Consider the following 24,310-nt stretch of genomic DNA (forward strand, 5'->3'; position numbering starts at 1 on the left):
ATTGGTTTCCATCATCTTCATTGGAATACAATATTTCCAATAAGCCGACTTCATATTGGCCTTTTTCAATAGGGTACGTGATCTGCCCGCAGCCATCCCAAAATGTGCTCCACCGATGGCAGCACATGACGCTCTCGCCGGACTACCTGGTTCAGGCGTGTGAGGTCCACACAGATGAGGTAGCCGCCTGCGGACTTCGGGGCGATGACAATGCCTGAGCACCAGCCCGTTTGATCATTGACTTTTCGGATGACGCCGTCAGCTTCAAGCTTGTCCAGTTTCCTGCGGACGACGTCATGAAGAGGTATCGGTACGCGCCGAGGGACGCTGAGTGAGAACGGTTGTGCACCTGGCTGGAGGCAGATCACGTACTCGTCCTTCAGTTCCTCTATGCCCTCGAAGATGTCACCCTGAAAGGTGTCCTTTGGTCGGGACTCCAGAGGGCATCGACGAACTTCACGACGCCAAACTTCTGGATGGCAGGAAACCCAAAGTATGCCGGGTCTTAGAGGGTAAGACATACACCCCCTCCATAACCGACTTTTTTCCATGTCAGCGTGGCTTGAAACGTTACGAGGGCCCTCATCGGATGGTTCCCAGGCCCCTTCAGTTGTCCTTCCGGCTTCTCGAGACGCCGAGGTGCTCCGGAAAACGTTATTGGCACAACCGTGTCCTTGCTCCAAAGTCGAATTTAAAGTTAACGTCATACCTATTGACAACTACTTTGATGTATTTTGCACAACCCCTTGTCGACAGAGATGTAGGTGAACAGAGTTCAGATTTCTTTTTCGCTTCCTAGACTCCAAATTTTACTAATGTTTATGTTGGGATGTTGAGGTAACTGGCTAACGATAAATAGAAAACCTTACATAGGCCAAAATTCTGCTCAGCAGAGCGGCTGTGCGAAGTCCCGTTCAAAACGCTCATAGCACGAGATTCGAGTCTTAATAGCGGCCATGCAAACAATTTATTGCAATTTCGGTTGGTACTCTCTGATAGACTGCTATATAAACTAACTGTGAATAAAAAATATGAAAGAAGTAAAAAGTGCTTTATTTTTCTTTAGAAAATCGACCCCAAACATGCCAGTTTTTTTTTAATTTTCGTTTTTCAGGCACACGTAGCGCGTTATATACTTTTTGCAAAATTTTGAAATTATATTTTAAAAAAAAAGCTGAATTGGAGCTTTACGGTGATATAAAGATCATAACAATATGTTGATTAGATCACATAGCACAATTTGCTGAACTTCGTCAAATATCGTCGCAGAGAGCCGGTTTGACAAATAAAAAAAATCATTAAAAATGTTATGACCTAGACGCTTAATTAGCATGAAAAGGCTTATGTCTAGAGTGTTCCCAAAAAGTTATATTGATGTAGCGTAAAAAGTAGGAAAGAGGGATGGAGTGAAATATGGCACCTCCGATAAGCTGGAATAACGTCAGTTCCCACCTTGGCCGCTTGAACGGTCTAGAACTTGAGCACGAAACATCCGACCACATGGCCGTTTGCTTCTTCGTTTATTATATGAATTGCCCCAAAATATATATAGATATTTTTTCAAAATTAAAAAAAATTCGACTCAAAATCCGTGCCTGAGTTCAGATGAAATCACCCATATATTTTTTATCTTGACCGAACAGGCCAGGTAAACCGTGTGACGGTGTTCGTGAGAAAGGAAATAAATTCTTCCGAACTACCCACGAGAAAGGCATAGTCGCTGTTCAACAGGTTAACACAATTTTTTTGCAAAAACGTAGGTACAGGCTTTTCTCACGTGCCAGCCTCCGAGACATTGACACGAAACGGGCAATCTATCCTGTATGTCTTGGCCGTGAAGCACAGATTTATGTTACGTGCTCGCCCTGCCTCGATATTTTACCTAGTTGTTCGAGGCTTTGCTTTTTAGAAAGTTTTTGGACCTGGATTTTTTCTTTGGTAGGGCAATTTTCCTTACAGGTCAGAAAACAGATGTCATGGCTTAACAACTTTAGTAAAAGTCTACCGAAAGAGTGCCAAACCCCCTTTCCCTATCCGAAGCTAATAGAGACAAGGCGTTCTCCTTAAAGGAGTTATGCAACGATTTTAACGTCGAAAAAAACGGCATCTTCTACTTTGGACATTGTTAATCTTTTTGCAAAGGACAGAAAATACACCTTCCTTCTAAATGTTGTGATTCCGCCGCGTAATCGCGAGGCAAAATTTAAAATATCTCCCGACCTGCAGCCGCGAGCGGCGGCCATGAGAAACACGCGGCACTGAATCAGCAGTGCCGTGTGTGAGTGTGGAAGTTTGAAATGGCGCGCAAAATTAATGGGTTGCATGGTTATGCAGTCTAACGGGCTGCAAGCGTTCGGCGCAAAATTTTAAAATGCTCAGGAAGGTTTCTCGACTTGGTGGCTCAAGCTACCGTCCAATATAGGGGTACAGCCACCAGTATTCATCCATCAATCCATGTAGCCGCCGCCGGCAGCTCAGTCGCCTCTTTTTGGTGCACTCCACCGTCCCTTTCTCTGCACGGCGCCTTCTCCGTTGGCGCCGTAACGGGGCGAGGAAACGGCAGTGCGAATGAGGCCTAAAGGTGAATGTCCCGTATTTCGAAATGTTGTTGCAATATTAAGGTTTTCATACGACTCCCCTCTCGTAAAATGCAATGCAAAAAAAAAAAAAAAAAAAAAAAAAACGGCCCATGTTGGCCGCGTTTGAATGAGCAGGCAAGCACATTCTAGATGCAGCGACAGGGTAGTAGAAGCATAGCTGAAAAACCCATTTTATTAGTGCGGAGGCATTAACTGTCTCATAGGGCGAGCCGACGTCGTCAGCCGCGCAAACGGCTCCTAAATTCATTTGTCTCACTGGAGCGAGTGAAACCGCCATCTGAATCATTTCAGCTTTGAAGCCGCGCAAAAAGCCACAGCTTACGGCAGATGTATTCACCTCTCCAGAAGGAGCGAAGTGAAGCCGATCTCTCATAGATAACGCCCCCATTGGCTGGCGCGCGTCATCAAGGAACGAGGCTCCCATTGGCTGTCGTGCGGCGTAGTTCTAAAAACAGCCACCAAAAAAGCCTTCTCTAAAGGCGGCGCAGCGCACGCAGAGGCCTGGCGAGGTGCTGCGGTGCGGGCCTGGCCACCTGGCGACAGAGCCCGTTCGGGCGAACTCGGAGGACGTTGTACAGCCAAGCTCAGCGCGGCTCACGAGAGCGTGCGCTTGATCTTCGGCCACTACCTAGGCAGTAGTGAAACGTGGCCACCTAGGCCACTACGTCGCAGACAAACTGAGTGAGCGGAAGAACGGCATTCATGCTTTCGCAATCACAACTCGTAAGAAGTGCTTAGGTTCCTAGGACCTTTTTTGTCAGAATCTGTGAAGTATGGAGGATGCGCACATGTATACATTTTTGCTTTGAAGTGAAACATCCAATAACAAGGTAGATGCTATTTTAGGCCTAAGAAAATAAAAATAAAATGCACTTCAGTGGCATTACAACATGATGAGGCATCATACAAGTTTCACAACGCAGATTCATTTTTCAGGTCTAAACATATGACTGTCTTTGCCGTCCTGCCGGGCATCCTTTGCGCATCTAGCAACCACCACCTGCACAATGTGAATTTCTATAGATGTAGAGATGACGATACAATTTGTGAAATTTTGATTTTTATTTCTTCGCACAGTTGACCGGCATACATACGATCAATTATCTGCTGGTTGGGCCCAAATAAACAGAAACAGAGGGGGAGAGAGAGAGAGAAGAGACCATAGAGTTTAAGTAAATCGCATCGTTCTCACACTTCGATAACGATACCCATATTACAGAGTTTTGGTACGTCGTTCCCATAACTGCTACGAGGGTACCCAATCTCACACTTCAATATCGATATCCATATTACAGAGTTTTGGTACGTCACTGTGATAACTGCTCCGAGGATACCCAATAACGAAACGTTGCATGTGCGAAGGTGCAGGCGGAGTACTGGGTATAGTTCCCGGTACGAGCTACAAAAACTCCCAATTAGCCCAGCGCAATTCTTGCCCGAAATGTAGAGAAGAGTTGTCCCATCTTTCCGAACCCTCAGTCTGAACCAGATGTCGACCCTACTTTTAAAAGATCAGGCGAGAAACTGACACGTGCACCCGACTTGAACTTTCGGTCTTCGAGGATGCGGACGAGTGCGTTCGCAGATATCTCGGGGGTCATTACTTTTCCATCTTTAAAAACATCTGAAAAAAATAGAAGGTGACCTATGTAATTTTGGCACATGATGAGTTCACTTCGGAGACCGATTTAGGTGATGCTGTCTAGCGAACCCCTTGTGCCAAAAAACTGGACATTCAGATTTCTCATTAGAGATAGATAAAAGAACTGCTCCTCGGCATGTCTATTCGGAGAGTTCTGAGCAGCGTTATGATCTCGAGCGCGTGACTTTGGAGATGCTAGCCTCACAACCTATCGTCTTTTTAATCTTCTTGGTTACTTGATAATGATGTACCCTTTTATTTGATTTCTCTGCTTTGATCACACAGCATGTTACCAGTCATGAATGCATTCAATCAGTCTTTGACTCTCCGCGACGCTTTTACTTCCGGCCACAGAGGCAATTCCGATGCCATTTAAATGGAAGGAATCGAAATTAACGCAAAGCATCGCACACCTCTCCCACTCCAATAAATGAAAATTGAACGTTCGCGTTTAGGCAGCGCAAGTTCGGTCTAGTTTTGAGGTGCGGCGATACTGGTTTGCTCTGTAAATGACAGTGCAGTACAGCTGCTAGCCCTTGGTCTGTAAAGTTCACCACACTGTAGCGATACCCTTCTGCACACCGGTATGACGGGTACTCCGTTCACCCTTTAAGGTTTCCTTGGAAGGTTTCTGAGATCGCCTAAATATGGCAATAAATCACTCTGCGGGCTCTGAGCATCCCAAAATACCATGAATCATAACGATGCGCGGTCGCTTTCCCCATCAAAATAGCACTCAAACATCGCAACACACCGAAGTCATCTCGGCGATGGGAGGAGGATTGTTTCGGCTTCCAGGACGACATCTGAGCAATGCAAAGGCAACATTTCGTTAAGACTGGAAACGCTGTTATTGCAAAAGGTTATGCTTTTATAGATGATAAAAGCAAAAAAGAGTAGTCAAAAAATGTTAATTTTGCGCTGAGACATTGTACTGTAATAATCGTCTAAAAAAACAGGGGAGTACTTTTTTTTCCTCGTCTTTGTCTTTTTTGCGGGAGTAATATGTACGGTTGCCAGCTCTACAGCGCTCGCACTCTGTATGGAATTGTAGTCCGGGCTGTTTTAGAAACAAGCCGCGAGCATTCGAGATATCACTCCCCGGTTCCATCAGTCGAAGGCGTGATGATTCTTCTCTTGCTAATGGCTGACAGTGGTTCTGATTTTGGAACATGCTCCTCTCATCGCAGGAGATGACATCGGTCTGTAGCGATCTTTGAATGTCTTTTGATAGAGAAATGTGCCGCGCATTGTCCTGATATAGGTATTTCTAGGATAATTAAAGCCAGTAGAGTGAGTGATCGTAATAGTTAAGCGATCTCAGAACCCCCCCCCTCCCCCCCACCCTCAGGGCACGTTTGAACTGAGACTGCAGCCAACGCATCAGGCACGAGAGCACAAGGTCGCTGCTTTGAAAAGTTCTTCCACTATGCGATCACTCGTGCTAGAAATGCACGTCTCAGTGCTACAGTAGAACGTGTTAGTGCGCGCTTTAAGCTTTGGCTGCAGTCTCGCTTAAAGGGCCCATGAAACCATTTTTCTACTTTCCCTACACACTCTCCTTTCCCTCCTTTCCCTCCTTTCCCCTGCATTCATTCTCATCAATACTGCAATAACCCAAGCCCATGAAACTTTTCCACAGCCAGTGAGAAAAACCTCACGTCAGGCAAACACCACCACCACCACCACCACCACCACCACTCCCTAACGTTAATAAACGAAACAAAGTGCCGTAGTCTTTCCTTCTAAGCAATGATAGTAGGCGAATATACTCGATGAGTATGAGCATAGTTTATCCCCTTTTCTTGGAATCAGAACAAACCGCCACTTGGCCTGGTACCTATCGTATGCTGCAGTCAGTGTAAGAGCTCCGCTATTCTTATTGCTACAGTCGTTGAGCAGGAGCCGCTACACTAGTGTCCGCCGAGTCAATGAATGTTACGAGCCGAAGTCGAGTGCTTCCGCAGTTCTCGCGTCCAATCCATGATCCGCACTCAACTCTCGCAGCCGGGTGATTTCGATTCTACGATTTATTAATCAAGCTTTGCGAAGGAAAGACTGGAAGAAATAGTCCCCTTTTAGCCTCCCAATTTCACCGTGACCAAAAAACTTGTGAATCAGCAGCGGTCCTTGCGAGTTTACTTCGGCCAGACTAGGACCACTGCACCTCTGTAAAGTCATGAACATTCCAACTCGATATCGTTTCGTGACCCCTTTAAAGGGGTACTTTGGAGATTTCTTCATGGTGCCCAATTTGCCTGAAAATTTTATAAAGACACCAACAAATGTTGCTGAAATAGTATCCCAGGTGTTAGGTCAAATATTTTTTTCGCAAAGGCATTGAATTTACAATTTTGTTCCTCGTCGTGTTTTTCAAACAAAGTCTCTACTGGGAATCACAAAAAAGTGACGCCGGTGAATTCTTGAGGTCGGTCTACAAAGGTAGAAAAGTGGGCGGCTAAGTTTGAGGAGCTGAGGGGGAGGTCAAGAAGGAAAGGGAGAAACGGGCTGTGCTCGAGGCACACGGCAAGGAGCTGAGCGATGATCTCAGGCAGGAACGGGAAAAGCGGGCCGAACTCGAAAAGCTTGGGGTTGGTTTTAAGAGGATAGAAAGAGATTGCGGGGCTATGTTTAAAAAATCTTCAACTTTGAAACTCTAACCAAGCTTTATTAGTGGGAAAGTAAAGTGAACGAGGCAAAAGCAAGGCGACAAGAGGCCTCACGGGAATACAGATGGGCAAAGAAAAGGGGGGGGGGGAAGGGGGGGGGGGAAGGGGGGGGGGCACACCCGTTGAGTAAGGATCAAAATGGAACACATTTCAGGAAAGAAACAAAAAGGTATCTGCTCTAATCTAGACCAATATGTCTAGAGCTAGAGTGCAGTGGATGATGGAGGTAAATTAAAATGATATGAATGCAGCAAAAAGATTGAGGAAGCACTTTAATGCACAGAGAAAAAGAACAGAAGGGTTCCCTTGTTCATTTACCACAAAAGAAGAGATGAGTGTACAGGGTGAGGAGGCAAGGTTTGCAGGCAACATTTGCAGAACTTCAACCAACGAGATTGGACAGAACGCAAACAGCAACGCGGTACGTGGCGAGAACGCTAACGAGGCAACTGAGACGACCATAAAAAAAGGGGACAGAGCAGAAAGTGAAGTTCGGTTGGGAATGGCGACAGGCCTAGATGGCAGAGGAATCAAACGAGTCAAAACACTAGGAATAAAAAGCAAATTGAAGTTAAGAAGGCATCTGATAAAATATTAATGGGTGAAAAGTCACCCAATGATTGGAGACAAAGCAGAATGAGATTTATGAAGGCAAGCAAAGAAGGAGAGCAACATCCTTGCGTCCAATGAGAGTAACTTCGGTCTTGTACAGGCTAACGATGCAGGTAGTAAAACAAATGACCGAATGGACCGAAAACATTTTGGGTGAGCTACAGAACGGGTTCCGAAGAGATAGAAGGCTGGATGATAGCTTTTTCATCAACACTCAATGTAAAAATGTGCCACTGATGAGTAAAAAATAAAGCGTTATAGATTGCATTTCTGAACATTAAGGGAACGTACGACAATGTAAGTCAGGAGAACCTCTTGGCACAGCTGAGAAAATATTTTTTAGATTTACCTTTGAGTACACTTTTACAGCAGGTATACAAAAATAATAAGGTCGTCATATTATGGGAATCAGAAATAAAAAAAAAACGTCAGAAATAAGTAGAGAACTCAGGCAGGATTTCCCGTATCACCCCTACTATTTATTTAAGTAAAATGGAAAAAAAATGAGAGGAATTCAATTTAGGTTTTGATGTGTCATATATGGAAAGATGGGGAAAAGTAGGTCAAGTTATACCAGGAATGTTCTACGCAGGCGACATTGTATTCTAAGCAGATAGCCGGGGTAGGCTACAGGAGCTGATTAAGAGCTCTGGTGGTGAAGGAGACCCTCTGGGACTGAAGTTAAGGAGCGACAAGTCGAAAATAATGGTATGTAACGATGAGAAGGGAAACCCGCTGAACCTTCCAGATGATTAATAGAGCACGTAGAGAAGTATAAATACCTGCTGAATGAGGAAACATATTACCTAGAAGAACAGGAAGAGAATATGCGAAGTAAACGAAAACTAAATGCAGCAATGATGAAGCATAGGGCACTATTTAATTACAACAGATACAAAGTTGTTAGGGTAATATCGAAAGGAGTCATGATGCCGAGGCTGTCCTTTGGCGATGCATACCATCTCAGGTCCAGACGAGCTTAAAAGTCCAGCAGAGGAGCGTGGGCAGACTGGCGCAGGGGGCGCATGGGAATACGCCAAATGAAGGAGAGAAGGGGAACATAAGCTGGAACATGTTTCGAGGCTAGGGAGGCGATCAGTAAGTTGAAATTCGAACAAAAACTGGAAACAATTCGCGATGCGCGATGAGCGAGAAAGGTATATAAGCACCTACAAATGAACGTTTGAACACTAAATGAACAAACTGAGCCCGAAAACTAAAATTCAGATATCCACAGCCAAGTGCGCGGGAAGAATAGACTACCTCTGTAAAAAAAAAAAAAAAAGTAAAACAAACCGCCGAAAAGAAGATCTGGGAGGAAAAACATCCAGGCAAGATCAGCTTAAAGGAGCTGTGCAACAATTTTTGTACTGTGCACAAATATCGCTTAAAACGGATCCCTAACGTTAATGACCTATGAAACACGCGTTCGTTTTTCACCCCACGCAATAGAAGTCCCAGAAAAAAATTTAAAGAAAAACGAGCAGCGTTCAACCACTTACCTCGCAGCCAGAACAAGAGGCCACGTGATCTGGAGCCGATTATATGCCGCCACTGTTGATCATAGCCACGCGCTGGGGTTGGCAAAGCGCAGGACACGCGCTGAGTTCCAGACATTGTTATGTCTCGGCTGTTGTCGTCGTTCCAGCGATTGGACACGGGTCACAACCCGAATGCTTCTCGAGCTAGCAATTGTCACGAGCCCAAGTCGAGTGCCACGCAATGCTCGGGTCCAATCTATGAACCGCATTCAAATATCGTCACTTGGGTGTACTGCGATCCCCGAGTTACGTCATCAAATTTTGCAAAGGAGAGATTGAATGAAAATGATCGCTTTTGTCCTTGAAATTACACCGCAACGAAGGATTTTCTTGGCCAATGGCGTTGCGTGTGAGTATCCTTGAGTCCCAGGTGTGCCAGTAAGCTCGTGTAGAGAGAAAAACATTCCAATTGAATATCGTTGCACAGCTCCTCTAACTATGTGTAGGGGACGAAAACAGAAAATATCAAAGGAACATTGGTATGATAATTCACGGGGGAGCTGGTTGTTCTTTGAAGCTAGAACAGGAGTATTGAGAACTATGACATATAGTACAAATTATGAGTAAATGGACACGCGGTGTGCTGTATGACAAAGGAAACACGACATAATAGAACATGTGGTGTTGAGGTGCCCAAAGTTAGTTCCCGCCATCCCGCAGTTGGCCGAGGATTTAACCGAAGCGCTGGGCTTTGAAGGGCGGAATGTAAGAATGGATGATAAGTGCCTTTTAATAACAAAGAGGAGATTGGAAGACTGGTGGAAATTATCTAGGGGGAATTGAACGACGTATAACTGAATGTGCTAGGGATGAACGGGACAGAGGAAAATTGGGATTTCCTCCCGCGTGGCTCCGGCTCAAAGTCGGTACCCTGTCTTCCAGCGGGCTCAGTGACGGGGTAACGCAAACAAAGTTTTACCAGAGAAAAATAGGCGACTCCTTCGCCGGGGGAAAAAAGCGGGGTTGAGTTTATTTTAATTTTTTCTTCCCGATTTTCAAGCTTCCCCCGATGATAACCCACACCGACTGAGGATTGTAACGAAATTGCAGAGGGTAAGCAAAGTTGCGAAGAAAAAAAATATATATATATTTTTTTTAATTTATGGGCTAGGTGGCGCAGGCTACCGCGCGATATAAAGGGTACAGCCGTTATCATCCATCCATCCATCCGTGGAAGGCAGGGGTTTACTCTTTGGACCACACAATTCGTTTCCATCTGATTCTAAGCAGTTTCATGGTGTCAAATTAATGTTTTAAAAGCGCGCTCCAGTACTTGCGCTCCAGCACGGAACAAATAGTTGGCACCGTCGATTTCTTTACTGCTTGCTCGTCTGGCAAGCCTGCCTGCCACTGACGTCACGGCAATCAAAAGCGCTGGTATATTTGTATATCGGTTTTTGCATCTTTCTCATCTGCCGATTTCACAATACCTATAATGAATTACGCGATAATAAATAGCAAACTGGAAAGGGTGAACGACGGGGATTCTGAAAATATAGTTAGTTGGTAGCTCAAAAAAATCACGTAATACCTCTTTTAGTGTGAACGAAGTATACTTCAGATCACAACGTGCAGAGGCGGGGATTGAATTCTGATTCCTTAGGTTCTGCAGCGCGAGCTTTCCCTCCAGGTGCTCCTAGCTGCGGTGCTTTGAGACACTTGGCCAAAACGTTATTGTATTATGTGTATGTTTGCACAGCCGTAAGTTAGTCAGCCTCAGTGGGCGTCGGGTGTCCAGCTATAGGTGAAACATGTACCACTGAAGTACAACCGCTTAAATAGGGCCTTTAACGTGCACCACTCAGTAGTCACACACGACCACAAGCCGGTAGTTTGCTCCTCCAGTTCTAAACGGGAAAAAATGTGGATTGAACCCTGGATGCCTGGGTTCTACAGCGCGAGCTTTTCGTTGCACGTGCTCCGATCCACATTGCGCTATCACCCTCAGCCACCGATCCCTCCAGAATGCCAGCACTGCCCCCGAATTGCAAAGGATGAGTGCGTATCCCAAAGACGTTGAGCCACAAAATGCGCATACTCTCGTAGCGAGTGACGCAGTCCTCGCTGCCGCCTTGCATCTGTCTCAGCATAGCCGTGTCCACCGGCCCAGGATTGTAACAGAGGACGGTCACCGACGGGTTCTCCAGCGCCACCACTCTCATGTACATTGCCCGGGCCGCCTGGCCTGCACAAGGAAAAAAATCCAACAAACCGTTTACAAACAAATATACGTTTTATTAAGCAGCGTGGGGACAAATTATGACGGGGAAAATTTCCGAAATTCCCCAAAATCCTATTAAAAAAAGACTTAATTTTTTTTTCAAATAGAGTTTATTTGGCCTTACCAGCTTGCACACATCGCGTTACAATTAGCGCATTTCTTGTACCTAGTTACTTTTTGGGGGGTAACGAAGTTACGGCCTAGTTTCTTTTTAAGAGAACGGACGAGTGACGCAATTTTGTTTTTAATTTATGAAGTAACAAGTAACAGTATTTAGTTTTTTTGTTTTCTTGGGGGGCTGGGAGGAACGTGTAAAAGACTTGTAGTCTAACCTAGTTCTCGCCCCGGCTATGTGCAATATATATATATTTGTATTTATTTTCATTTCAGTGCAATAAACACACTACAAATAAATTCTACGAAAGTCATGGACTGGTTTGAAGCCAATCAAATCAGAGTGAATGTACAAAAAAACAAAGCTTATTTGTTTGCGCAATCCACTTAAACGACTGTGCATCGACATCCCATTTATATTACATTCCTCATCTTGTGTATCTTGCACCTGTACACCCATTCCATACCACAATGCAGTCAAATACTTGGGACTTTTTTTCGATAGCGATCTCTCCTGGAACACACACCTTGATTATCTGGCTAAAAGACTACGAGGTGTATCTTGTCTGTTATACCATACAAAAACGTTCCTCCCAATCTCCGTCAGAAAGACAGTCGTGAATGCTCTTGCTTACGGAGTTCTTCGCTATGGAATTACTATCTTTGCCAACTGCTCAACCCTCTGGAGAACGAAAATTGACGCCATTCTGAGGAACATCGCGAAAAACGTTGCATATAATCCGAATCTAAACCAGGACGATGATATATTCTCTTATGTGGACTTGCCGCGTTTTCTACCCCTTTTTCATAGATGTGTCATCCTAAGACATTATTGGCTCAGTCAATTTAAAATACCTCGAACTGCCCAGCGCTCTATCAGAAACAGTGAACACTTTATAATTCCTCGTGTATACACTAAATATGGAAAATGTGTTCGGTCGTTTTATGTTCCTCGCATATTTAACAAATTACCAGATTTTCTTGATCAAATTGACTCTCAGCGTGTCCTAAAAAAACGCATAAAACAATTGTGCTAGTAGCAGCCTATTGAATTATACACGACTGAAATCTCTCTAGGATCGACAGGAGGCTAGTTATTGTTACCATGTGAGTGACTGTTCGACCATCAGTCTATATGCCCGTATGATGCTTAAGTATATATATGTATTTAAGTGTATATTTACGTGTAGATCTAGGCATGCACGTCTATATGCGTTGCAGTGCACCCGATGTTGTATATATGCCCAATTACTCATTTATTTGTGTGTGTGAAACCCGTGAAACAACTTTAAATTGTGTATCACTGTCTTGTATTCGCGCCTGAGAACAATCAGTCTCATCACCACGGGGTCTAGTCGCACAAGCCGACCCTGGCTTCGACTGACCCGCCTCGTACCTGCTGAAGAAAGAACAAGCCGAATAAAAGTATTATTATTATTATTATTATTATTATTTAATTCATTCTGTCAGCTGCTTCTTGGCAGCCAGGGCAGGAGTGTTTATATCGATGAGTTTTATATAAAGGAGGTCATCTCGTGATGACACGAACAGAAATGTACAAAACAAAGTAACCAGTCAAGCACATTACATCAGTTAATGGAAAGAAGAAAAATCTACATTCATACGGAGCTACCGGCCTATAAGAAAGAACGAAATTAGCAGTGACCCTAAGAATTATATATGACAAAATTAGCGGGATGGTGCTGGTTTACAACCTACTAATAGTGGTAAAAAACACAAATAAAGTAAGCACACTTCACTCGCAAGTAGACATCAATAGAATATACAAAAAAAAATGTTGTACTGGACATGTCACGCGGCAAATCGTTCCATTCAGTTATCGTTCTTGAGAAGTATAAAAACCGATATACGTTCGTTTTCATTGGGGAATCAATATTTTCTCACTATGTTTATTTCGAGTCTGCTGAGCGGTGTCAAACTGCATATAGTCACAAAATTTCAGTCCTGTCTGATTAATAGTTATTTTAAATAGGAGCTTGAGAAGGTGAAACGCGACGGAATAGACCCTTTTCTAAGTTCAGTGCCATCTGGTGGCTAAAATGGCAGCTCATCTTTTGCCGTACTAAGGGCGGCTATGAACCAGTAGACTCCGGTATTTTATCGGGCACCGTCACTTTCGGAAGTCAACTACAGACGAGAATGTACTATCCACTGTAAAGTTCTTTCTCAATCTCATTCTGTATAGATAAAGAAAAAAATGCAACCAGTTAGAACGACGTGGCAAGCCGCGTAGACGCCTTGATCAAGTTTAATACATAAAGGGGTTTGAAGCCAGTTATGTGCTACTAACAGATTGACTCAGCCCGAGTTAGAAATGAACGCTTACACAGCTCTTGCATTCAATTCAGGCTTCGCATCATGCTAACGTTTCGAATTAATATAGGCCTCCAATCATCTGCTTAGGAGCATCTTCCACTTTTCCTTCAATAATAAGCGGAAGGCCTCCAGTAGTAAGGCACATATGCCATTTTTTCAGATTATGATGATATTTATTAAAGTAGCCAGCCTGTACTTCGGAAAGAGTCTATTTCGAAGTAGAGAACACAAAACGGTTTACAGAGGCGTTTCTACCGTTAGCTTTGTAAACAAAGTGAAGTGATTTTCTTCGAATGCTCTGGATGTAGTTTGTCTCAGATTTTGTGTGGGAGTCCCAGACAGTGTCACCGCACTTACTCTAGTAGTGGTCGTACGAGGTATGTGTGCGCCACCAACTTTGATTTACTACTGGCTGGTTTTAAACAATACCTTAGCAGTCATAATCTTTTTTGTGGCAGCCGAAACAACACGGTTAATTTGAGTTTTTGAATTTAAATTTGAAGTTACATTATTATATAAGTACTTACTCTGCGTGACAGTAATAATACCAGTATTATTGATTTTGTGTGTCAACTTAAATGGATGGTATTTTAAGTGTAATAGCCTATTTATTGCATTTTGAAGTATTTAAACTCATCTGCCAGTAGTTACATAATCTCACGACGTCTGCTAGGTAATCGCTTAGAATTAATTGGATATTTGACTCAATATTTAGATACGTAACACACTCGTCTGCAAAGAAACGGGGGCATACTGTAGAGGTGCACTAGATCATATAACTAAATTAAGACGAAGCACTTGAAAGCACTAGTGCTGAGGGTGACTTCGTTTTATCTACCTTAACATATTTCTGCTTTTGTTATAGGTGGAAGTCGCACCATTGGATACTTTATTCGTTTTCAATGCGTGACCATGAGTGCCCTGTTGTGCCCCGTTATCATAAGTGCCCTCCAACCTTGGACTGGTTGGAGAACATGTATTCAAAGTTTGCAACTTCGCCAAGCAGTGGAGCCACAGCCTCAAGTGACGCCTAGCAACCGAATATCGCCGGCGACGTCCGCCTTCGATAATTTCGGCGCCGCGGAGTAAGGGACGGCGGGTGTATCACTGGGGTGCCTATCAACCCCCCCCCCCCCCCTCCCGCCTTCCCCCGCCCCGTTCACGCCACTTGTGGTGAATCTGTCATTTTCAGCGCACCGCGCGCAAGTTCTTCACGACCACGCCAATTGACCTCATCTGCTTGCACCAGCAAGGAAAGGGATTTCGAGAATGTTAACCCCGCTGATAAAAGCTGAGAGGCTGCTGCATTCACCATGCTTTCTTATGTATAACCACTCCGCGAAATGCTCGCGAATTTCTTCGAGAATCAGTGTCGTAGCAGCAGCGGTTTCGACCCATTTTTTACCAAGTACCGGAGTTTTAATATTATATTATGATGAGATACCCGGTCAGATGTTTTTTTCGAATTCCAAAAAAAAAAAAAAACGAATTTTTCAATTTTGTCCAGAATTTAGAAAAAATCTTCGTTACTCGTGTGGAGTAGCTGGGTGACTGTTGAAAAGCCACGTCGTAAACCGTGTTGACTGCTCGAAACAAAGTTGTTCCTCTCAGGAAAGGTGCTCATATGTTTAAAGATAGAACGTCCTATTACTTCGCTTGCAGTACACATCAAAGAAATGTGCCTGTACCTAAAGACGAAATGCTTCTCATCCGATTTATGGACGGCGGCTACTTTCGCAATTTTCCAATTTTTGTGAACTTCTGCGTTTAGTAAACTTTTTTTAATATAATGTAGATGAATTTTTAATATCATTCGCCAAACCTCTAAAGAAATGTGTTGGGTATATCGACTGGCTCGGTCGACGTTTTTGTAGGCAAAGCAGAGCAGGAAAAGTTCTCTCCTCACTAATAATGAGGTCTTGCACTTTAATGCCAACACTTCGGAATACTGCCGTCTGGTCATCAGTGAGAAGGAACAAAGATGTGATGTAATCATTAAAATCCGTGGCTAAGTTTTATAGGTCATTAAGTTTCACTTTTTTTTGGCAGTAGTTTTTTATTGGTTCATTTTTGTGTGTGAGTTGCATCCAAAATTTTCTTGGCTTGTTGCACAGAAAGTAATGCATTTCAACACTCTAGAAGTATAGTTAGATCATTTTCTTTTTCTACGCAGCTAAGTACATAAAAACAAAAGCATATTGCGTCCTGTCTGAGAGCACGCACGTGAAAATCGTCTTGCACGGGGTTTTAATATAAAGGTGGCTTGAGAAGGTTCTTGAGATCGCCTAAATATTCGATAACTCACTCTGTTGGCTCTAAGCACCCTAGAAGTATCTAAATCATAACGGTAAGCGGCCGATTTCACTGTTTCACTGGCCGAAACCAGGACCACTATCAGAAAACAGCAAACGAAGGATCCTCCTAAAGTGAAACCACAAAGCGATGTCTCGAATGCTCGCGGCTCGTTCCTTATGCAGCCCAGTCGACGACTCAACTCGTCAGTTTGAGAGCTGACAAGCAGACACATCACTCCCGCAAAAGACAAACAAAATGCCTTGTTTTGCGACAAATATTGCCGTCGTCCCTTTATGTACAACCTGTATACACAAAAACAAGATGGATCTGTCATTTTCCGCGCATCACGCACCGACCCTTTATGAGCACGCTAAATGACCTCATCTGCCAGCACCAGGGAGAAGAGAGATTTCGGGATTGTCTACCCCGCGGGAAAAAGCTGAAAGGCTAAATTCACCACCATACTTTCGTATTAATAACCAGTGCGCGCGTTTCTTCGAGAATCAGCGTAGCGGCAGCACCGATGTTTTGTTGTAACTTTTAACCTTTTGACGACACCTTGAATTTTTTTTATAAACAGGATGGGGTAAACCAGACGTTTTCTTTTTTCAGAAATATTTTAAACAAGCCACCAGCTATTGCGCGAAGAACTTGTTCATAGTAAAAGGCAAATGCGGAATTGAGCCTTTATGGGGTAATAAATTTCAGTGGAGGGAGAAATGCGTCCCAAAACAAGTATCGAGTTCGAAACACACCTGTCCGCATTCATCAGCGTTTCAGAATTTTCTAATGAGAAGTTAAATAAACTGCATGTAGTAGTTTAAACTCAATAATGAGCATAAACTTTAGGACAAGTATCTTTCAGATATTTCTTGGCCTTGCGTACAGAGCCAAAGGTTTTATTTCAGCGACTGACTCTTCTATGCGATCAGAGATTTGACCGTCACGCCCCTAGCGAGTAAGCTAAAAGCTAAATCTTCGGAAACAACGAGAACACGAATTATTTGTGTGCGTTTTTGACGCAGCGCTCGGCAGACGTAGCCGATGACTACGTCAGCGTTTGGTTGAGGTTAGTGTTCAATCAGTGACGCACCATTTGAATACTAGTCCCTGCCGAGCACTGACGCTGCACTCGTGGTCATGATCCGGGCTGCACGCTCCATCGAGGTATAGACGACGTAACGAATCCAACCCACACAGGCCTTGGCTGACGTAAATAATGCTTCGAGAAGGGGAACAAGAGCGACAAAGGAAAAAAACACAAATCTCCAAACACAGCTATGGGTGACTGGTGCGCGACCAAAAAAATCCGCCTGGTCCGGGTATCGAACCCGGGACCACTCTATTTCCCGTGGAGCGCTCTACCAACTGAGCTAGCCAGGGGTTAGACGTCAGTAGAGCAAACGGGTTTTATCAGCTGCCAGCAGTCTAACACAAACATGGATGAAACTTACATTTTTAAAGTTATGATTATATTGCACTTAAATGTAAAGGTGCAACCGGACCAGGCGGATTTTTTCGGTCGCGCACCAGTCACCTAGCTGTGTTTGGAAATTTGTGTTTGTTCTTTGTCCCTCTTGTTCCCCTTCCCCAGGGAATATTTTCGTCATTCTTGTCCAGCTCGCTTGCACCTTTGCATGTAATTGCATTATAAGCAAGCTTTGTGTTGGGGAAATACCATACGCTGTGAAATCTAGCTAAACTAATCGCCCTGTATGGTTGGATTTCCTTAGCAACACTTTATGGCAGGTTTAAAAGAGCCTGACATGTACTTCCCAAAACCACTCTCAGCTCGCCGTGATTGAAGGTTTCCTCCTGCCTACTGCCTCCTATCCAGCGTTCGCTCTGCTAAAGCGAAACAAGAGACAAGGCTTTGTGGGAGAAGTCTGTGCTGCTCCAATGCAACAAATCTGCATTAGGCGTAATTTTTTTCGTCACAGGAATATCGCAGGTTTGGACACGGGCAGCCGCTTCATTGTAGCTCTCATGGACCGTGCAATTAATTATACTCTGTGCTAATACTCCGCGCTGAGCGCAGAGTTCCAGCAGTTGCTTCACGCCAAAGCAACGAATCAGGTGCAGCCAAAAAAAAAAAACATTAAGTCATTCAAAATGCAGTTGAAAATACAGTGAAGGCTGTCAAAAGAAGGCACAGGTAAAGTGCGTGCTTATAAGGTATGAAATTAAGGAAAGAAATTATGGCAAGTCTTGAGGCTATTGTGTTGCATACTTGAAATGCACTACAATCCTCACCTACCTCACTGCTTACGCGACCTCACCCGGTATTCAATCAGCATCGAACTTCGCTGTAACTTTGATCAGCCTTCACATATCAGACATCATAAAATTGAGTATTCAGCGAAAGAACGTTTCACGTTAAAATCACGATCACATTCGGAAAGAAAATATTCTGCGTCAATATTACATAAAGTAAGTCTGGGGCAGCACATTTTATTAAATCAATTCAAAGTTGAAAAATTGACATTATCTCATAATCTGTACGATAAAATATTTTCTTAAAACTTTCTCGAATGATGCACACTAGTGAGACATGATATGGTAATTACAAGCACATTGAAACATTATTACCAATCCCCGAAGATAACAAGTAATAAAAGAAAACTGCGAAAAAACTTTAGTCTAGAGTTCCTTCGTCTTAGTTCTGTTGGATTTTTCGCTTCCAAATAATGTTTATCTGTTTATTTTTGTTGAACTAACATTTCTGCTATAAGACCCTAAAAGCAAGTATCCGCAAAGCTTTCGAAGTGTCCTTAATATGTTTACAACGTACTTCTGATGTAGATCCCACAAAACAACCTATCACAAAATCATACCATAGGTGTTGCCAAGTAGCAAGAAACAGTCTCCTCTGCTTTCCCACGTGCCCAACGTGAGAATTGAATCAGCAAATTCAAAGTTGGGTTTTACCTTTATAATAATCTGGGTGACAAAGTAGTTGCCAAAGTGTTTAACATATATTTGACATATATAATTTTCTTCAATTTATGATAATCAGTTAAGTAATATGCTGGGACATGATTGCATTTGGTCAAAATAAAACTTGAATGCACATGCCATTGTTTAAATTCTGTTCTCAAAGCTTACACCAATCCAATATTTTATCTAGGACTGATTAGGGAAAAGAAACATCATTAATGTTTTGAGCTTTGCTCTACAATAAAAAAAAAACAATGAACCATAAAATGCCTCAGTAATCAGGTATTGTCTAAAGCTATGTCGTTAATAAATTCAATTATTTAATGTGTTACCAAATTTGCTTTTATTGTTGTGGCTTCTGACGCGCCTCGCAAGCCACACGTGGTACCTCTTTATTTCTAATAAAAGAGGTCCCGTCATTGGCTCAAGAAGGACGCCAGAGGCCGCATCTATAAAATCCGGTTCTGCAACGCTTGTGTCAACACTTTCTCTGCAATAAGTAACATTAACTCCTCGCCATAAGTTGTACAGTCGGTGATAGGCTAATTGAACCCAGGGCGTGGGAAGAAAGTTTGGGGAGCAGATGGAATGTTTTAGACGACATGAGAAAACATACCCATCGCCTCCAGCCTTCTTCCTCCTCCCCATCCTCCCTTTCCCTCGCCCTGAGGTTTTGTCCTGCCACCGACTATGGTAATCTTTAAGAAGTTCAGTTTGTATAAAAATAATTTGGGACACCCTTAGTAAAAATCTTTATGTAGATCCAGAAAAGAACTTGCATTTAACCCTCTTCGCCTCTCATCAACATAAATGAAATGATGATAATAAAGCACCACAACATTTGGTAGCGCATGGGAGTCCCTTTTTGAAATCCCTCTGAATATGGATAAAAAATATTTGTTTATTGATGATGCTTGACGAGACTGCAGTAACGAAGGGAAGTCAACTTGGACGTTAGACAAACATCAGGAGAGGGAACGAACATGGACACCTCTATCAGCTGTTACTTCATCACTGCATTGTCCTCAATCATATTCATTAACGGTATTCTCAATATTTTTCCTTCATTTCATTGTAAACATACTAACATATAAATAAATAAATAAATATATACATATATATACGTGTGTGTGTGTGTGGTGTATCTATACATATACACGCACACACAAATATAAACATATATATACAAACATTGTGAACGAAGAGGGAATGAAGTCATTATTAAATTCATTGCTCACAGCTAGGGAAAGAGAAAGGGAAAGGAAACTGGCGAAAAATTGGGCCAGGAGGGGGGTCCAACCCGCATCCTTCGTTCACAATATTACAACGGCTGCCCTTTGCAATCTCAACTCATTCCCATTATATAAACGGTGTGGCCTGACCGTGTGGGAACGAGTGCTGCAGTAGATATCTAGGAAGACGGGCCCGTTCCGACATTTGCAAGCTGAAATGACGTGCCACGTTCCTGCCGCAACTCGAAACTAGCATGGGCCTTGAATCAGCAACTGCTGTCGGCTACCCAGTTCAGCGAATTGGAAGGTAACGGTACACAGAGAGGTAATCATGACTGGAGTCCGCCGAAACCAGTGGCAGGATGGCCTAATCGGTTAAGGCGTCGCCTCGGATAGGCGTAGGTTGCGGGTTCGATCCCCGCTCCCAGCCCAATTTTTCGCCAGCTCTCTTTTCCTTTCTCTTTCGCTAACTTTAATGCAATAAATTGAATATTCTCATTTTCCCCCTCTTCGTTGACAATATTACTACGGCTTCACTTGTGAATCTTCACTCATTCCCAATATATCATATTAGGAAGTGTTGAAGTAACAGATGATGGTCAGCGGCGTGTATCTTCGTTCCCATTCTGTGTTTCTATGATATTCAAGCTGATCTCCCTGTATTATGTACCAACTAGCTCAATTTAAGCCTGTTACTGCAAAAACGCAACACTCGATAACATTGACTTCATAATTCCTCCAGAATTTAATGTGTGCACTCCAATCTTATGGATCCATCCCAGCTCAAACAAGACGTCGATACGCCGCTCTGCAGTCACGGTAAATGTTTGGCGCAAAGAAATATAATCATAATAATAATTTTCGAAAATGTACAAAACTAAAATCTTGAGTGTTTCGCTCAATCATTATACTTATTGACAGCTTACAAAACGTAGGGATTAGCGGTTCTGTGCATCTAATCATCGCTCTGTATCCAATGAAGTAGCGGTATTAACCATAAGGACACCAAGCAAAGAATCCGGAAGCAAATAGCACGATGAACATATTAAGGCAAGTACTGTGTCTCCTTGTGCTTCCAGTGACTGTAGTGGTAAATACTTTCCAGGATCCTTGCCACTCTAGGATGACCCGGTTTATTTCTGCCGGCTAGCCCAATATTAAATATCAGGGTGTCTAGAAAAACCCAAGCATTAGCATTTCAGAGACTGAGTAAATACTGACCTGTGCAATATAATCCGAGTCCCTGTATTGCCTCGATCTCCGCGGTGGAGGCGACGTTGACGATCGTTCGCATCGGACCCGAGTCAGAGCTGTAGTGCCGGAGGAACGCCGAAGTCAGCGTCATGACGGACGTGAGGTTCAAGCGGTAGTAGTCACCGATCTTTTTCTCGCTGTCGTACGAGATGACGCGGTCGGAGTAGCTTTCTATGCTAGCGGCGTTGTGAACGAGCACGACCCTGTCCGGGTCCGGGAGTTGTGCCGACGCCCGTTCCAGAAGGTCCTCGTAGTCCCGGAAAAGCGCCTTGGAGTGATCGCAGGTCGCGACGCTCACGCCGACGCCGCGTCCCAGGGATACGATCATCCGCTTTGTTTCCTCAAGCCCGGCCGTGTTGCGACCCGTGATCACGAGGAGCGATCCATCCGCGACGTGTTCAGCAAAGCTGACCGCTATACCTCTGCCAAGGCCTCCGCTGGCGCCCGTCACGAGGATAAGGAACTTCGTACCCCAAAATGCAGTCTCTTTGCCGGGGCTGTCGCCAGAACCCGTCGCCTGGACCATTTCATCTCCCTTCGATCCCATTTCAAGAAGAAGTCGGGCACTAAGCGCAGGGAATGCAGAACAACTGGAGTCAAATGTGGAGAGTCAAGGCAGCTGCGATCGTAATGTGCAAGCTCGGAACGCTGCTGTGTATCAGTAGAGGCACACGAACAAGGAGGGCGGGCTCAGTGAAACTGTAAGGCGCAAGTGGTACGGGCTCCGACAAAATGTGCACACGGGATTTTTCATGTGATACATATGCTCTTCCCCTCCGGCAGCTTGCGGTGCATTTTCCGTGCTATGAATCGGATGTCCACCTGGCCTCGGACGTTTTGAATCGGTTTTGTCATTGCTCAAGCGTTGTACCGGATGAAGGCATGAATTTTTCGTCATGTGCGTCCCATGTTTTACGACAGCCGTTTATAACGGTCTGCGTCCCAGCAGGTTTACGGGACTGTAGCCTGCACGGAAAATTACTCCTTGAACTGGAGCAGAAAAATATAATCACAAAAAACGGGAGAAGTATGAACAAATTCCCCTCACTTTCTGCGTAATTCATTTTATCATAGAAATGAAACATGCTCAATTATTTATTTTTAAAAATCATGTGTGAAACATTGGAAAACTGACAGGTTGGACTAAAGTACTCCAGGAGTATTCTGGTCCTCCTTAAAGTAACCGCAATAAGTCAAAGAGGTTTCTTGGCCGGTAAATCTCTGTGCAATCGTTTGTGTGCTGCTTAAAACAATAAACTTTTTGATTCCGAGCGCCACAGGTTTTCGCCATGTTCACAGGATGTTGCGTCTGGAAGGCGACGATTTTAGTTGCGGAACCAGGAGTCGGGGCTGTGGCTAGCTGATCGTGTAGCCCCGAGGAGATTGACCTAGATTAGGATTACTGAAGTATAACTTTTATGTACAGCGAATTTACAGGTAGCATGGACGACATTTTACTCGCTGTCTTCGGGCTCCCTTAGCCCGAAGGCGCTAATAGCAAGACAGATATAGCCCTCCGAGGGCGAGAAGGCCTTCTGAGAGACAGAAGCCTTCGCATTAGTTCGAATGTTCACGTGATGTTTGAGGTGCGGGAGCGGCTGATACAAATGCCCTGTGTTCTTTCAGCAAGGTGCGGATGATTCAACCCGTAGCTCCTCTTGCTATGCTCCGGTGTCTGACGCAAGGTGTCGACGCCCTTGTTTCTCCAACTGGAACACAACACCAACCGACAAACACGCACGCGCGCACAGTGGTGTTTCTTCTTGCGAGGGCTGGAGGTCCCAGACCACCTGGTGGCTTCCGGAAGGCGTTCTTTTTTGTGTTTAGAGACCTCAGCGAAGGCCACCACTCGCCTTATGTATCTAGGGTTGGTCTCGGAAATCTCAGCGGGGCTCTGTCTAGCGTCGTTCGCCCGTGCCGGGGCCCAACGCGACAATAGGCTTTGCTGCCTTTGGCGACAGGTGAAGGCTAACTCCACGACGGAGACAAGGCCGTGGCAACAAGGAGCACTCATTCCGAGAGAATAATATAAATTGGCCATACGTAGTGGAGAATCAACTTTTGTTACTTGACCCCGTGAGTGATTACATCCCAACATGACAGTGCGCTACAAACCTTTGCTAGGCCGTTCTTATGGACAAATGCACGGGTGATTAACATGAGATTAAAAAGTATCTTTAAAAAAAGTTTTTTTTTTTAAATTTGTTTTTTTCGCAATATCTAGTCATTAAGACTTTTTCTATCGTTTCACTACAACAAAGCGATCATAAAGGCCCGTAATAAAGTTTCACAACCGGTTTTGCCTTGCTATGAGACCACACGATGACTACGCTGGTTCAGTGGTTAGTTCTCAGGCAGAACGCGACTGCGTTGCATTAAGTTGGTGACGAGCGAAGAGACTTCAATTCTCGGGGACAAAGTTCCGCGGGATTTTGAAGCGATGGCCGTGAACAGCTCGACCGACGCTCGAGATGTGCGAGCATGCGGACACCTGTTCGTGGAGTTCACTTCCACAATATATGAGAAGGTGGAAACATCCTGCACCTGAATCAGGTGCGACGACGACGTGAAGTGCATCAACGTCCAAATGCAGTGCAGCAGATGTTTCAAGGATATCTGAGGGTCTAGAAGTTGCTTCAGTGCACGTTTCGTGTTCCAACGAACTGTCCGTAACATATACATATAACTTCACCGACGTTATTATCCAGCTCCTTTACTATTCGGGATCTTTCTGAAAACTGAAGAGTCATGAAGATTTTTAATGCATTATCATTAGAACGCTCGTTTTCTAGAAAACCCGCCGGTGCCGGTCTGTCCGTCCGTCCGTTTGTCAGTGCCATGCACGACGTCGTGAGG

The 24,310-nt window shown here is 44.1% G+C and overlaps 1 protein-coding gene across 1 annotated transcript; it reads right to left on the reverse strand.

Annotated features, from left to right (window-relative positions):
- Positions 1–3,890: 3,890 nt before the first annotated feature.
- Positions 3,891–22,001, reverse strand: LOC115325653 (sepiapterin reductase). The gene is made up of 3 exons (XM_029986374.2): positions 21,422–22,001; positions 11,103–11,249; positions 3,891–4,224 (listed from the first exon to the last, which is right to left on the reverse strand). The coding sequence occupies exons 1-3, from the start codon at positions 21,999–22,001 to the stop codon at positions 4,076–4,078; spliced, it is 876 nt and encodes a 291-aa protein (XP_029842234.2). The 3' UTR covers positions 3,891–4,075.
- Positions 22,002–24,310: the final 2,309 nt, after the last annotated feature.

Source organism: Ixodes scapularis, unplaced genomic scaffold (assembly GCF_016920785.2).
Source record: "Ixodes scapularis isolate PalLabHiFi unplaced genomic scaffold, ASM1692078v2 PGA_scaffold44__24_contigs__length_19508400, whole genome shotgun sequence".
Taxonomy (NCBI): Eukaryota; Metazoa; Arthropoda; class Arachnida; order Ixodida; family Ixodidae; genus Ixodes; species Ixodes scapularis.

Excerpts from the sequence above, each read along its gene's own strand:
- LOC115325653 (XM_029986374.2), bottom strand. The coding sequence starts at position 22,001 with ATGGGATCGAAGGGAGATGAAATGGTCCAGGCGACGGGTTCTGGCGAC. Across the intron at positions 11,250-21,421 it reads ACTCGGATTATATTGCACAG|GCCAGGCGGCCCGGGCAATG; the intron begins GTCAGTATTTAC and ends TTCCTTGTGCAG. Across the intron at positions 4,225-11,102 it reads CTGCGTCACTCGCTACGAGA|ATGTTTTTAAAGATGGAAAA; the intron begins GTATGCGCATTT and ends TATTTTTTTCAG.